Source organism: Myxine glutinosa, chromosome 3 (genome assembly GCF_964187855.1).
Source record: "Myxine glutinosa chromosome 3, kmMyxGlut1.1, whole genome shotgun sequence".
NCBI lineage: Eukaryota > Metazoa > Chordata > Myxini > Myxiniformes > Myxinidae > Myxine > Myxine glutinosa.
The window spans coordinates 47,076,240-47,092,597 of record NC_136263.1 but is presented as its reverse complement, the minus strand read 5'-3'; the positions used below and the strand labels follow the sequence as shown (position 1 = coordinate 47,092,597).

Genomic DNA, 16,358 nt, shown 5'->3' with positions numbered 1-16,358 from the left:
TAAATGAAAAAAAATAAATAAAAGAAAATGAAAAATCGAGCTACGTGGGGCTAGACACATGACATTGGCCCAACCAAATATCGAAACCCCTGTCAGATTCCACCAAACCCCTCGGAGAAGATGTAGCTTTAACTCGATTAACCCCTAAAAAGACATGTTTTTCGAGCGTGGCTCCGCCCACAATGGGCGCAATACGCCCACTCGAGGCAGGACACAACTAGATCATGATATCGACCTCCCACCCAAGTTTCATCAAGATCGGATGATATCATTGGGTAGTTATGCTGCGGACAGACAGACACACACACACACACACACACACACACACACACACACACACACACACACACACACACACACACATGAATATAGTGGTCACTTGATAACTCATGAACCAATTTTTGACTCAGCAAAGTAGCCACCTCGGCAGGTGTAACCGCCGAACACATTCGTGGCATTCTTTCTACAATGGAAATCAAATATTGTTCGGGAAGTTCTTCCCAACACTTGCAGAAGTTCCCACAAATGTGTTGCACTTGCAGGTTGCTTTGCTTTCACCCTTCTGTCCAGTTCATCCCAAACCAGCTCGATGGGGTTTAAGTCTGGAGACTGTGCCGGCCATTCCATGATTTAAAGCCTACCGTCTTGTTCTTTTCCTCAAAGGTAGTTTTGCCATAGCCTGGAGGTGTGTTTAGGGTCATTATCTTGCTGTAGGACGAACCTCTGACCAACTAGGCGTATACCAGAGGGTATTGCATGGCGCTGCAAAATGCTGTGGTAGCCCTTTTGGTTCAGGGTGCCAATCACTCTGTGCAAGTCGCCGACTCTGGATCCAGCAAAAGAGCTCCAGACCATCACGCTTCATCCTCCATGTTTGACAATTGGTGTCACACACTGAGGAACCATCCTTTCGCCTACTCGACGGCGTACAAAAACCCTGCGTGATGAACGAAAGATTTCAAATTTTGATTCATCGGTCCATAAGACCTTCTTCCAGTCTTCAGATGGCAAAACAAGAAAAAGAGGCTTGCCTGGGCCATGAAGCACCGCCAGTGGATTCTGTCCTGTGTTGGTTAAACAAAATGATTCTATGGTTTCTTTTTTATCTCCAATTGTTTATTTGTTCTATGCTTAATTTCAGAGTACATTGAGACATTAAAATTAAACTGCGTAAATTTCAATAAAAACTGGAAAAATTGAGGTGTTCTAAAACTTTTGACCGGTAGTGCACATATATATATAATTATTATTTTATTTTTTATTTTTTAATATATGTCAAATTTATGTATTAGTGTTCCTGCAAGGTATTATACAATCCATGCATTTACATGCATCTGTGCAACTGAGTCTGGCATGTTGGCATCCGCAGCGTCTGGTTACACAAACTTTGGAGCAACTGCATGATGTAATTTCTAAGCAACCTGCAAGGATTGGTGTGGCCTCATCCTCATCATCTCTGGTATCAAGCAATCTCCAGATATGGTCCACCCAGAGCTGGATACTTGTTGGAGTAGCTGAGTGCAGATATCAGCTTGGATCCATACCATGGTCTTGAAATGTGCATGCTCGATATGGAGATGTACAGCATCAGCCGTCGTTGGTGGCAGTGACTCCTGGGATAGACATTTGTTGAACAATTTGACATGGGCCTTGTCACATGCATCAACATCAGTGATACCATAAATCCGGCATATGAGCAGAGGCAGTAACCTGTGTTAACTTCCCCTTACCTAGACCATGTAACAGTTGATGCTGTTCCTGGAATAACTTCCAAGCTGTCTTCTTGCTGTGTCCCAACAGTTGCAATGCACTGTTACAGGCAATGATAGCATGGAACGCCATAGTGTGTCAACAACCTCTTTGGGTAGCCTCTGGTGTACTTCATGAATTGGAATGTATCTCAATAGCTTCTTGGATGTACCTGACTTCATCCATAGCTGGCTACAATTCATTTGGCTATGGTGTGCTATTATCGTGAGAAGATACCACAATAGAGTCTGCATCAATGTTTATTCAGTGTAGCACCAAACACGTATCTGCCTTTCCGTGGTTTGTCTGTAGTGCAGACATATCCCATTCTGGATCAGATGACTTAACACCAGTAATATCTCGGAGACCTCCAGCCACCACAACTATCTTGTTCTCAGGAGATTGTAGCATTAGCTGTTTGGTTAGTAGCTCTGATAGGTCATGTTTGTTCTCACCCAACGAGATAAAGCTTGAACAGTTACTGGGTAACGGAATGGAGGAATCTGTCACGACACATCGTATTGGTCGAGACCCATTTGTTAGTTTCTTCCTGGTACCATCTGTGATGGAACGCTGTTGGTAATGATCGAATCTGACAATTTGGGCGAATCTTGCACCCATATTCAATAAAGACTTCACAAACACATCTGCATAGCCACCAAATGTCGTGACATCATGTGATTTGCCTATAGACATCAACAATGCTTGTCCATTTATCACCAATCCAGTGGTTCCAGGCAATATCACAGAAGGTGGTGTAACCAGATCCTTGGTTAGGACATCAGCAAAGATAGATTTGTAAGCCGAATGTAAACTGTGATCTGCAGATGCAAGTGACACTGGAACAGGCACCAACTTATGTTGAAGCATCTTCTCTAGGTTAACCGGACACTTAACTTCATATGCAGTGATTAATCCTTTGCAGAATGTTTCTGTCAACCTTGATCACTTTCTGTGTTTCCTTGGTCTGGGTCGGCTATGGTACGGCATAGAGTGATGCAAATGTTAGAGGCTTATTCTTCGGTAATGGATCGTTAAGATCAAGACATGTAACCCCTTCTGGTTGGCCAGTAAGGAGTCGTGTTTTTACAAACTCAGCTAATTTGTCTTGTCCTAGTTGTTAAGCTCCCAGTAGTGACTCCTCGATCTCTGTAGTGTCGAGATCTTTCGTGACAATATTCTGCAATGAAGGGGACAGGGCAGTTGAGAAAATTCAAGATAATCGGTAAACTAAGGATCAAAATCGTGCCAAATATAATTTTCAAATGACGGCCATTTTGTTAAATTCATTTTAGAGGCTGAACGTGTTAAAATTGAGACGGGCATACAATTTATTCAGATTCAGTACCCTAAAATTAGGCTAAAACACCTGCATGCGGACATTACCCTAATTTGCCTCCAACATTATTTTTTCGTCGGCGGAGGCATTATGTTTTTAGGTTGTCCGTCCATCTGTCCATCCGTGATAGGTTTTCGGTACAGCGATAACTTGAGAACGGCTGAAGGGATCTTAGTCAAACTTGGTACAGGTATGTATAATGAGATAAAGATGAACTGATTAGATTTTGGGGTCAAGAGGTCAAAGCTCAAAGTCTGTAATAGGTCTATAACTTGAGAATGGCTGAAGTGATCGAATTCAAAGTTGGTACAGGTATGTATGATGATGAAAAGATGAACTGATTAGATTTTGGTGTCAAGAGGTCAAAGGTCATTGGTAATGTCAGGTAAAAATGTGATAACTTGAGAAAAGCTGAATGGATTAAATAAAGCCCTTTACAAGTATTATAATGATATAACTAGAACGCCACTCAGTAGAGCGCATACTCCAGCCGTGGGTCAAGTTGGAATAGTACGATTTCAGAAAAGTTTGAGGGAGTAGTTCAGTGACAACACAAGACAAGACAACACAAGACAGACACTGCACAGATATATTATATATCGTATCTATATATATAAAGCAGTAAAGTATGTTTGTTTGTTTGTCCTCTTATAACTCGAGAACTACTCATCGCAGAGAAAAACCAAAGGCATATTCGGAATCAGTACGTCTCAGAGCAACTACAGCACACCTTAAATTTTAAAAAACTTCGGGTTTTAAAATTAGCGTATTAGCACAGAAACGCTAGCAGAAGAGGGAGAGAATCGAAGGGAGGGAGCGCAGCACTCCCTCTAGCGCTTCGCAGCGCCAGCGCTTCTGTTAGCGTAATTAGCGTATTTCGGAACGTTAATTTTTCAACTTCATTATTCGGAATCAGTACGTCCCAGAGAAACTTCGTAATGTAAATTTTTCAACTTCATCCGATTGACATGGGACCAACGGCATGTGACAGAGAGTGAAACATACATGCTACATTTATTTGACGACAATGAGTTCCGACTTCCGGGTTCGTGCCGCCAACCCTGTTCGGCGCCTCTTGCGGCACACAGGGAATTACCAGTGAACTGGTACTCAATTTGCCGACCTCGGTAGGATGACAGGCTGAGTCAACCCCCCTGGTGTTAAGGGGGAGGAGGAGGGGAGGGGGAAGAGGAGGGGAGGGGGAAGAGGAGGGGAGGGGAACGGGGGGGAGGGGGAAGGGGGGGAGGGGGAGGGGGAGGTGAAGGGGGGAGGGGAAGGGGAAGGGGGGAGGGGCCCTTCTTCCCCCGGGCACCCCCACACCCTCCCCTCCCCCCTTCCCTTCCCCCATCCCCCCCTTTGAGGGAGTAGTTCAGGGAGGAAGGAGGGGAAGGAGGGGGAGGGGGGGGAGGCGGAAGGGGGGGGAGGGGGGAGGGGGAGGTGAAGGGGGGAGGGGAAGGGGAAGGGGGGAGGGGCCCTTCTTCCCCCGGGCACCCCCACACCCTCCTCTTCCCCCTCCCCTCCTCCTCCCCCCCCCTTCCCCCTCCCCCTCCCCCTCCCCCCCCCCTCCCCCCCGTTCCCCTCCCCTCCTCTTCCCCCTCCCCTCCTCCTCCCCCGCTCGGCAATGCCGGGGGTACTTCTGCTAGTAGAATATATAGAAGATAATGTTAAAAAAAACAAGGCAATTTCACTTACATTTTCGGATTCAGCGTTCAATTCTATATAAGTGAGTGTATTTTGAGGCATGTGTGACTTCAAATAAAATTGTAAGCCAGGAAAAACGTTCGTTTCATTCATTAGGGATACAACATGTAAAACTGGCCCAAACGTCAAAACAAAACTCGCTCATTTTAAGTCGTACACCTATTAATGCGACCACTCATTCTTCTGGGAAGAATCCCGTGCACATGCTTGTCACACTTATAACTCACATAAGTCTTTATAAGTTCATCAAATACTGACAACGCGATTGATATTCGCTGAGGTAAATGTTGATATTTCTTCTGAGGTAAAAAAAAAAAAACAGTTTTAAAGCATTATACGTATCAAACGATACATTTTATGAAACGGGGAAACCTAATACACACTTTTGTGGTTTTAAAATGACAGAATATGTCTTTATTAAAAAAAATAATGAACATTGAAGACGACGCTGCTAAACAATACACCGCTCTAACGCATAACCACGAGTTTAAACTACATTTACAACAAATATGAAAACTATTTTCATATCACAATGTTAAATATAGAATATATAGAAGATAATGTAAAAAAAAAAATGAGCCCTATCTTCCAATGGTAAAAAATTCCCCAAAAAAACTCCTGGATCCGGAATAATATCCTGAGCTTCACCAAAAACGAATCAATTCTTCCTTATCCCAAGGGCAATCATCCCACCAACTTTCATCCAAATCCGTTCAGAACTTTTCCAGATATCTTGTTCACAAACACATGAACACACACACACACACACACACACACACACACACACACACACACACACACACACACACGGACGGACATGATCGAATGCATTACTCCCTGGGGGGAGTAATAATGTGGGCGGGGGCATATCGGTCGACGTTGTGATGTCAATGTGTTGATCTAGTTGTATAACTTTATCAAGATTTGGGTCAGACTGTACTGTTAAACATCTTTCACACTAGATGCCACAGTTAGAACAAGAATGCTCATCACTGGAGTGATTTTTTTTTATATATCGTGGGTGGTGGTAATATGGACCCCGGGGGGAATATGGACCCCACTGAATTTCCCATGATGCACTGCATCAAGCCTCGTCTCCATATCACGGGATAAACAAGCATGGCCGACCAGCAAGTGAACAACTGCAGTTGATTCAAACTCTTTAATGACGGTAAGTGCAAACTTCCAAAAGTTTTCATCTCAAATTTTACAATTCATAAGCATGCAGTACTGTGTATGTACATGTAGTCACTAGCTTGTTTGATGAGTGGTGTCCCTGGCTGAGTACACGTGAGAGCTGTCTACAGCACCACTGTGTGTAGAAAACTTCATCCCAGCCCATATGTACTGGGCATGCTGACATGATCGAGAGGCATGGTGTGGGGAATATGGACCCTTTGGTTGTGTCTAATATGGACCCAAGTCCATATTCCCCGCGGTCGATGTCCATATTCCCCACACAGGAAGCTAATAGAATAAGTCCACAAAACAGCATGTTCACTGTCAAAATTTGAAGCAAATAAATTTTTCTGCACCGAAATATGTGACTAAGCAAAACTAGGCATCGTCCAAGTAGCCGTCAAGTATCGGCTGTTTGTTAACACCCGATAACATGTACACTCGATTCTGTATAAAAATCCGACAGTGACTATGCACTGTCGGAAAGTAACATTTGTCCCAGGGAACATTTGTCGAAAAGAAACTGGACTTACCACATTGATGTAATATGGACCCGCGGTCCATATTACCCCAATGGGGGGGGGGGGGGGGGGGGTCCATATTCCAAACAACGTGGGGAATATGGACACTGATGGCATATTTTTATTTGTCCCCTCAATCATATGTCTTTGATTTTATTCAACCCAAACTGCACGGGGATGTAGTCTGTCTGGTTGTCTAAATAAACCATTATTTGGAAATTTTCCTTGTCTATTTGTATAGCCTCTATCGGGACTTTGGCTTATGGGGTCCATATTACCCCCACCTACCCTATACATTGTCGACGCACGTGAAGAGCTAGTACACTGAATGAATCGGGACGTAACAGACAAAAAGGATGGAAAACATGCAAACTAGGATGCAAAAGGAGCAGTGGAGAGAGGGGGAAACACCAACAGCAGAGTTGAAGGCGAAGACAGAGGGAGGCTTAGGAAAACAATGGGTGTGGGGAGGAATGAGGGGGAGGAGAGGATGCATAGTGTGGACAAGATGGATACAGAAGGAAACTCCAAGGAGGGAAAACTGGGATGAGGAGGGATTTGGGCGGGGTTAACGAGGGTATAAAAGATCATGGTTTTGGATTGGGGATGATCTGAGATGGTGAACAGCTGTCTTGAAGACCTGGAGGGGAGAATGAGATTGAAGAGGATGTGGAAGTTGATTCCACAGGCAGAAAAAAGAGGAACAAACGAGTGGAGGTGAGCAATGATCCTGGATTTAGGGACTTTCACCAGAAGGGGATTAATGGTGGACCGTGTGTGCCCCGCAGAAACCCGGGAATGGAGGAGATGACAAATCATGGAAAGAGCAGAGGGTGCTGGACCAGAAAGGAGGCGGTAGATAACAAAGAAACCACTGACATGTCTGTGATGGCAAAGTGATAGGCCCTTAGCTTCACCGTGGGAGATTCTAATATTCTTGAAGGCCTTGGTTTCCACTGCATCAAGCTGAGCAAGATGTGAGGCAGAGGAGGCAGCCCAGAGGGGAGAACAGTACTCCATCAAGCTGTGGATGAAGGCCTTGTAGGTGGATAGGAGTTCAGGTGTGCCAAGGAAGGACTTTGTTTGACAGAGGATGTCCAGTCGGTGGCTGGCTTTGGAGGCCAGCTTGGAAATTTGATTTGCCCAAGAAAGATCATGGCTGAGAGAGACCCATAAGGTTGAATGACTGAACCGCCTCAAGAGGATTGATGAGAAAGCATATGGGAAGGTTTGCCAGACCGTCCTTTCGGAGAGAGATAGTGAGAGTGAGATTTATCAGGAATGAAAGACATGTTCCAAGTGTTTTACCAGCGTGCGATTTTGTCAAGGTCTGAGGAGAGGGAAAAGGCTGGAGCCCGCCTGCCTGAAGGATGAGTGATTTCACGGCAAAGGGTGGAGTCATCAGCAAAGAGATAAAGAGGATTTTCCAGAGAGTCAGAGAGATCATTGACATCGGAGCAATGGTGGATGGACCCCGAAATAAAATCCACACATGTTTTAAAGAATTATTCATGATAAAGGAAACCGTCACCAGATTATTTATATCATGAAACAATTGAAAACGAACAATCTTTGGGCCAAATTTTGTTGGAATAATAGCAAAGAATAAAAATATACAACAAATAAATCAATAAATTACTAAAACGTTGATGTTGTAATATTAATTCCTCAAAAATGAGTGTCAGTCTATAGTATTCATTTTAACGAGTCTCCTGTTAATGAGAGTCTCCAGTATTCCTCTGTTATAAATGGTATTAAGTTTTCATTTGTTCATCAGTCCCTAGACTGATCCCACCGCCACATCCCATTCCACAGGTCGACGTCATATTACCCATATTACATATTTATGAACCTTTCCTTTTCTCATCAATTTATATTCTATCTCACTCCATTCATTTTCAGAATTAGTCATTTTCCCTTGCAAATGAATGATTGTGAGAAGGTTATGGCCTATTATATTGGGTGAGCAATGAGGGGGAGGGGGGTGAGTGTGGATAGGGCAAAGAGCTCACCACTGTAGGTTTACCTCTATGACATCACACTGGCCTCTACTAACCTTCCCAGTTTTTCGATTGTGCCTTTCTTGCGGCTGCCGAGCAAGAAGCGGAGCAGGAGGAGAAACATGAGGGTGAGTGTCATGAAAGGCTCTTTTGATCAGAGTCTCAATGCCCCTCCCTGTCCAGTGTCCACTTCCCTACATTTCACAGACGCAGCTTGTTCGACGCATGTTGGTATGTTTTCATCGTTGCTCGACTCCACCATCAACTGTCATCGCATTTGTCCAGTGTCTATGTTATCCAATTTCTACCGTACTTTAAAATAGTGATTTGATACAGACATTTATCAGCCACGCCCAAACACACCATTGATATGTTCACAGCAGCTAGTCCAATGTGGATTAGGGAGTAGTTGGGCAACCATGCATCGAGAGTACACGAGCAGGCCCTGCTTTTTGGCTGGGTACAGTGCCACCCTCGGGGTAGGGGTAGTGGGGGAAGGAGGGAAGAGAGCAATCTGTTTACCCTGGAATAATGGACACAAAGGGAGGCTTTTATGTTCAAGGTAAAAGTTATACAGACACTTAAGCAGTCACAGAGCTGTTTGTGCCTTAAGGAGTTTTTGGAGTAGTTGAACACAACAAAATAACAAAAACCAAGAAAACATCCAGAGAAGGAAATTGCATTGAAAGTTCACTTTAAGAGAGTCAAATACATTTTTTCCACTGAATCCCGCCATCAAACATAAGGTCGCTCTCATTATCTGGCATCACGGATAGCAACAATCCAGGTGACCACACCTGTTTGTGTAAAGACCGCGGCACATTTATTAATGAACACCTGTAAGGGCAGAGCAGGCACTTGGCAAATAGATTTTGCTCATCACAGATATGTCATGGTGTCCACTTGCTGTATGTAGTCTTCTGTGTCTGTCTCAAGCATTTTAAACAGGAACTGCCAAGGCAACAGCTCATGGGTCAAACAGCCTTCTTATTCTGATGGTGATTTAAAACCAAAATCACACGCAGGATGAGGACATTCGTAACTAGAACGGCACTCAGTAGAGAACATACCTCCTCCTGGTTGGCAATATCACTCAATGGTGAAGAATCACTTAAAAAATTATACTTGCTGGATCCGGATCCAGATCTACACCAAAATTGAATCGAATCGTCCTTGTCTGATACTCAACATGTCCAACAAGTTTAATCCAAATCCATCCACAATTTTTTGAGATATCCTGTTATGTATCGTTTTTTGCCCTATCTTCCAATGGTTAAGAATCACTTAAAAATTCTAGTAGCCGGATCCGAATCCGGATCTTCACCAAAATCTAATCATTTCGTCCTTGCATCATCTCTTGCATCATCCTTGCATCATCCTTGCATCCTTGCATCATCATCATACGCTACATCTCTGCCAAATTTCGTCCTAATCAGTCCACAACTTTTTGAGATATTTTGTTCATAGACAAACGGACAGACAAACAGACAGGGGTGAAAACATAACCTCCATCCACCCTTGGTGGCGGAGGTAACTAGAACGGCACTCAGTAGAGAGCATACCTCCGCCTGGTTGGCCATATCACTCAATGGTGAAGAATCACTTTAAAACTTCCACTAGCTGGATCCGGATCAGGATCTTCACCAAAATTGAATCGATTGATACCTTGTCACACACACATGTCTAACAAGTTTCGTCCAAATCCATCCATAACTTTTTCAGATATCCTGCTATGTATTGTTTTTGGACCAATCTCCCAATGGTGAAGAATCACATTAAAAAAAAAATTCTCATACCGAATCCATATTCAGATCTTCACCAAAATCGAATCGAATCGTGCTTGTCAGACACCCAACCCGTCCACCAAATTTCGTCCAAATCCGTCCACAAATTTTTGAGATATCCTGCTATGTATCGTTGTTGGCCCTATCTCCCAATGGTGAAGAATCACTTAAAAATTTCTAGTAGCCGGATCCGAATCCGGATCTTCACCAAAATCGAATAATTTCGTCTTTGTCACATACGCTACATCTCTGCCAAATTTCGTCCGAATCCGTCGACACATTTTTGAGATATTTTGTTCACAAACGGACAGACAAACGGACAAACAGACAGACAGGGGTGAAAACATAATCTCCATCCACCCTTGGTGGCGGAGGTAAATATCTGTAAACTTCGACACAAATTGAAAGGACATTTGACGACAATGTTTCACAACGACGGTAAAGAGGTAATGCACTTACCTTTGACCTGCAAAGAGTGACATTGATTCCCCATGTGACTATAAACTGTTGAATCGGTGGGAGCTCAGCAGGCAAGGCCTTTCCTTGGGCTATGCTGGAAACCTATCTGCTAGCATTAATTGATGGATGTTCATTGCAAATCCCTGTGCTGACTACCGAGGGATCCTGATCCTGATGTACCAGACTCTGTTAACGGAGCCTCGGTGATGCCAAAACGGTTCCTCGGCAGGTGTTACACGGTGGTTTGCCATTGCCTTCCCAGCGTTGTTTGCCCGTGTTCTAACCTTGTAAAAGCAAGATGGCAGCTCGGACCATTTTTTTAGGTCTTTGTTATGACTCGGACATGGTTTAAACCACCGCACTCCCAGACTCAGAAAAGGCGCTCCAATCATACGTCACAGAGTGGGAAGGCAAAAGAAAATCACTCAATGTAATCCTTGCCATTCATTAGAACTGCTCTGGCAGCACTGAACCTGCCTTTGGCCAGAGCACCAGACAGACAGTCGGCGATGGACGAATCAACATGGTATCTCAACATCATGAGCCATGGGCTCAGATTGCAACACCAACCAGGTCAAGCCAATCTAAATCTATCTTCAACGATCTTCAAACATTCCAAGGTAGTTGTCCCCAAATCCATCCTAGTCAGGGCCCTTAGGGATATTTTGGTTCAAATTCTTCCAAAAGCATCAAATTTGGCGCAGATGTTGCCCATGCCATACTCTTTCGATTTTTGACGGGCGCCAAGGACGGTATGATCCGGGGACCGTACCGGTCCATCCCGCCATGTCACCTGACCTATGACGTCATAATTAGGATATGCATCCAATCACATGGCGTACTATAAGTGGTCAAAGTTCAAAATGAATCGATCGAAAAATGAAGGCAGGGATCCATTTTTGAGGTTTCCATAAAATCCAATATGGCCGCCAGGTCACATGACCTATGACATCATATTTATGACATGTATACAATCATGTATACATGAACCCGGATCATGATCGCACAAAAATTAAACACAAGGATATGGCATACAGTTCATAAAACATCAAAATCCGTACCTTTGTAATTAGACTGATGAACTGCATATGCCTGAAAATTAGGAAATAGACATGTAAATATTTCCTCTAATTGTCAAAAATAAGGTCAGAGCTCGATTACCCAACCCAGAAACATAAAATGGTGAACCTCGCGTAAATCTTGACAAAAAACTCAAAAACCGACATGTTTGACTCAAAAATGACCTTTAAGATGACCTTGAGGGTTGACCTTGACCCCGAATCATCAAAATAACATCATAATTGGATTCCTCGACCTCGAAAACCCCTGAAAAGTGGTATCATACATGATTCCAACCCTTTTGGTTATTTAACGGATTTTCCTCTAATCCGGGTGGCGGCCATTTAGTATTTCGCCAATATGGGCCCCCCGGGGCGGGGGGGGGGGGGGCGTCTTGGCGCCCGTCAAAAATCGAAAGAGTATGGCATGGGCAACATCTGGGCCAAATTTGGTGCCTTTGGAAGAATTTGAACCAAACGGCCTCAAAATATCCCTCAGGGCCCTGACTATCCTGCATCAGGTCTTCATAGACCCTCAGGGCCATACCAATGTTCTCAAGCAGCCCACCTCAGGGCTACTCAAATGGTTCTTGAGTATACGAAAGAGAAAACGATATACTTAGCCTCTCAGCATGATTACTGAGATCCTTTTCCCAAAATTACTGACAGGCCGTGTTATAAATATTCTTTACACGATGCAATGAATATTGAATAAAACCGAACAAATGAGATTCACAAATCACTCAATAATCAGAAGGACACATTGGTGAATGAATAACTGCACTATCACATAACAAACGGACGCTGTTAAATACGATTATCCATTGAAAGGAAAGGTTATATTATAGGGAATGGACAATCAATATAATATACAAAAATACAATAAATCATAATACAATACAAACAATGACATTTTGATGATTTTGAAAAATTCCGGCGTTTCTCGATCACAACCATCACCTGACTCGCCTCTCGTTTCAAGACTAGGAAAAATGGACAAAGGTGCACGGAGATCTTCACAACAAATGCGTAAATCATCTTTCCCCAGAATTCCTTCCGAGATGGAGGATGTTTTGCCATGGCAACACCCAGTGAGTGGCGTGATGGCGATTCAATTGAGAAATATAGGAAAAACGTTTGGAAAAACAAAATGGGCGTTCATCCGAGTTGCACTGCAGGCACCTCCATCAATCAGCTCGTTCATGAATGGTATCCAATGAAGATGTATATTACCATAAACATGCCATATAACCATGGTAATAGCTCAATTATACGTTTACGCACTGCACAACAGAGTGAGTGAGCACGTACATGGATGGAGGAGTGTGCATCGGCCTGACAGTCTACCTCCAGACTTGTACTCTCAACCTCCCAATCACACGTCACACCACCAGCGCGATGCATGGCAAGGAGCGCAGTCAACATACGACTACATCGGGCTGCTCGTTTTGTCCTGCTCTCGGTTGCGCCGATGCAGCGAGTTGACGCATTAACCTGATGAATAAGTTATTTTTCTTTCCCAGAGACGCGGTTTTGTCAGCCAGAAAAGTGTGATTGGCTGTTCAGCAGCCAATCACAACCCGAATGAATAAATCAGGACATCATGGTGGTCTCATTCCTGTGACGCTTCGAAAGGTCACAGTCTCAAATATCAATTACCTTTGTATTTTAGGTGAACCGGACTGACTAGGCTTGACTGACCAGTTACGGGACGTCAGCTGCTCATGGCAAGTCTCATCAAAACAAAATAAGGCCATCTCGATATTATGGAGTCACAAAGGGTGGAGCTCTTTGACCCACCCCTGCCATGTCCCATAGGTCCGTTTCCCACGCCCCTCTGACTCCAAAACCATTATGATAACGACGTGCAGGTGCTGTGAGATGGATCATCTTTCCTGCCTGGACTTTCTTCTCTTCTCTCTGCATTTTCCTTCTTCTTCTTGTTCTTCGTCTTCCTCTTCTTTTTCTTCTTCTTCTGTATTTGATTCTTTTCCAACTTCTTTCTATTCTTACATTTCCTCCTTTGGGTTTATTCCAAAAGGAGATGTCGTCTTTTTCAGAACTCTGCATCGAGTCCCAGTCCCTTTGTCTTGAAGTCAGGAATTTTTCTTTCTTCCTAACAGATTTTATCATCCGCATTATTTATTTTTTAGCCATTTATGGAAAAGCAGTTCATGTCAAACACTGATATTGATAATAATTTGAGAGAAATCTGAGGCTATTTGATTCCAGCAGCTTCATTTTGTGTGTGGGTCCATACCATAGTGAGGCCATCAAGAGATCTTCCCTTGTCTTTCATCTTTCCACCAACATCCCTTCCCCCCTTTTTTTCCCAAATCTTTTCCATTTTTTTCTCGTTTTTCCATCCAATTCTTATTTTCCTCACTCACCTTGTCCTTTCCTCAATGCTATTCTTGTCATTTTAGCCTCCAATTCACGCACATGTCCAGGCCTTCAAGCAGGCAGTGGGTGTACCTCCATCCCATGCCATTCTCTATCATTACCCACAGTTTACCCTTTTACCCCATTGACCCGACCCAATCCTCTTACTCACAGGTCACAGTTTTTCCTCTGCATTGCTCTTTCTCGTTCGTTCATTAACATATTCACCGTGCACAGCTGTTTCACTTTGCTGCCTGGACTTTCTTCTCTTCGCTCTGCATTTTCTTCTTCTTCTTCTTCTTCTTCTTGTCACTTCGTCATCCTCTTCCTCTTCTTGTTCTCTTCTTCTGTATTTGCTTCTTTTCTAACTTCTTTCTATTTTTACATTTCCTCCTTTGGGTTTATTCCAAAAAAATATGTCGTGTTTTCAGAACTCTGCATTAACCCTTTGTCTTCGAGTCAGGAATTTTTCTTTCTTCCTAACAGATTTCATCATCCGCATTATTTATTTTTTAGCCATTTATGGAAAAGCAGTTCATGTCAAACACTGATATTGATAATAATTTGAGAGAAATCTTAGGCTACTTGATTCCAGCAGCTTCATTTTGTGTGTGGGTCCATACCATAGTGAGGCCATCAAGAGATCTTCCCTTGGCTTTCATCTTCCCACCAACATCCCTTCCCCCCTTTTTTTCCAAATCTTTTCCAATTTTTTCTCGTTTTTCCATCTAATTTTTATTTTCCTCACTCACCTTGTCCTTTCCTCAATGATATTCTTGTCATTTTAGCCTCCAATTCACGCACATGTCCAGGCCTTCAAGCAGGCAGTGGGTGTACCTCCATCCCATACCATTCTCTATCATTACCCACAGTTTTCCCTTTTACCCCCTTTTACCCCATTGACCCGACCCAATCCTCTTACTCACAGGTCACAGTTTTTCCTCTGCCCTGCTCTTTCTCCGTTCGTTAATTCACCTGTTCACCGTGCCCAGCTCTTTCCTCGCCGCCACACTGTCAGTTCGTACCCTCCATCACCTTGCTCTTCCATGAGCCTTGATCTTGCAAGTAAAAAAAGAAGAAGAAGATTCAGGTGCAGGAGCCAGTGTGGAATTTCCATAGTAACTCGATAATTATCACCACCTTGATTGCATGATAATGATGTCACTGAAACCTGCAGGCATAATATAAATACCACGAATAGCAGATTCTGAAGCCCATAAAGCCACCTGGTATAGCGGTTCAGGTGCACACGTCACGAGCCAACGATGACAACACCGATTAATATTTAATTAATAATATACGGTACGGTTCACCGATTAAACGGTTTACAATGTGTGTTCAAGCGAGGACACACTGTGTGTTCAAATGAATAGTTAACAAATAGTCATCTGAATAGTCATCCCCAAACTGAATGTCAACAAAGCTGTGCCTCAGGTGTACAGGTGTACAGGTGCAGCGATCTCTGCACGTCGAATTTCCCGATCTCTCCATTTTTACCCCGCCCTTTTGCCTTTGAGAAAAACAATGTAACAAGGATTCCTCCAATGATTAAAAAAAAAAACTCCATATTTATAGCAAAAACAATGGTATAAAGAAGGGTGTCGTTAAAATGGCAGATTGGAGTGAGGAGGGAAATGAAGCGGTTGTGGAGAGGAGGTGTGATAGGGAAAGGGAAGAAAATGGACTAAAGATGCTCATTAGAAAGAAAAGGGAGAAAAGAGAGCGAAGGAGGGAAAATGGAGGCCAAGGGAGCAAAAAGCAGGAGGGTTGAGGCGATGGGTTGGGGGAGGGAGAGGGATGTGATGGAGTTGCGGAGAGGACCGAATCTGACAGAAGGACCAGAGAGCTACGTAATGGCGGGATCGTGAGGACCTTCATACGGCGATAGAGAGAAGATGAGGACCTCGTGAGGGAGAGGACAAAGCATTTGTAAACTCACCCATTCCCTATGGACGCGCTTCACAGGGATGGAGATAGGAGAGGATCGGGAGAGAATGATGAGGTGGTGGTGAGAGGAAGGATCGAGAGAAGTGCAAGAGGAACACAAGATGAGAGGAGGATGAAGAGTGACTGCGAGAAGAGACCACGATGAGCGCGACCCGGCGATGGTGCAGAGGCGCGTCTCGCGGGTGACGTCATCGGGCAGGATCACCCCGCCTTCTCCTCCTCATCCCCGCAACGTCGGA

General features: G+C 43.9%; 1 protein-coding gene across 4 annotated transcripts in view; it reads right to left on the bottom strand.

The window, feature by feature from the left end:
- The window catches only part of LOC137424246 (uncharacterized), a 75,327-nt gene extending 58,989 nt beyond the window's left edge, over window positions 1-16,338 (bottom strand). Inside the window, exon 1 of one of the 4 annotated variants that reach the window (XM_078773984.1) lies at window positions 16,112-16,338. In XM_078773984.1, coding sequence (XP_078630110.1) covers window positions 16,112-16,115 — 4 coding nt within the window. In that variant the 5' untranslated portion in view covers window positions 16,116-16,338. Of the gene's footprint in view, window positions 1-13,101; window positions 13,343-16,111 lie in introns of those variants that run through there. The other 3 variants (XM_068111706.2, XM_078773986.1, XM_078773985.1) reach the window with 3 other exon arrangements.
- Between the last annotated feature and the right edge of the window lie 20 nt (window positions 16,339-16,358).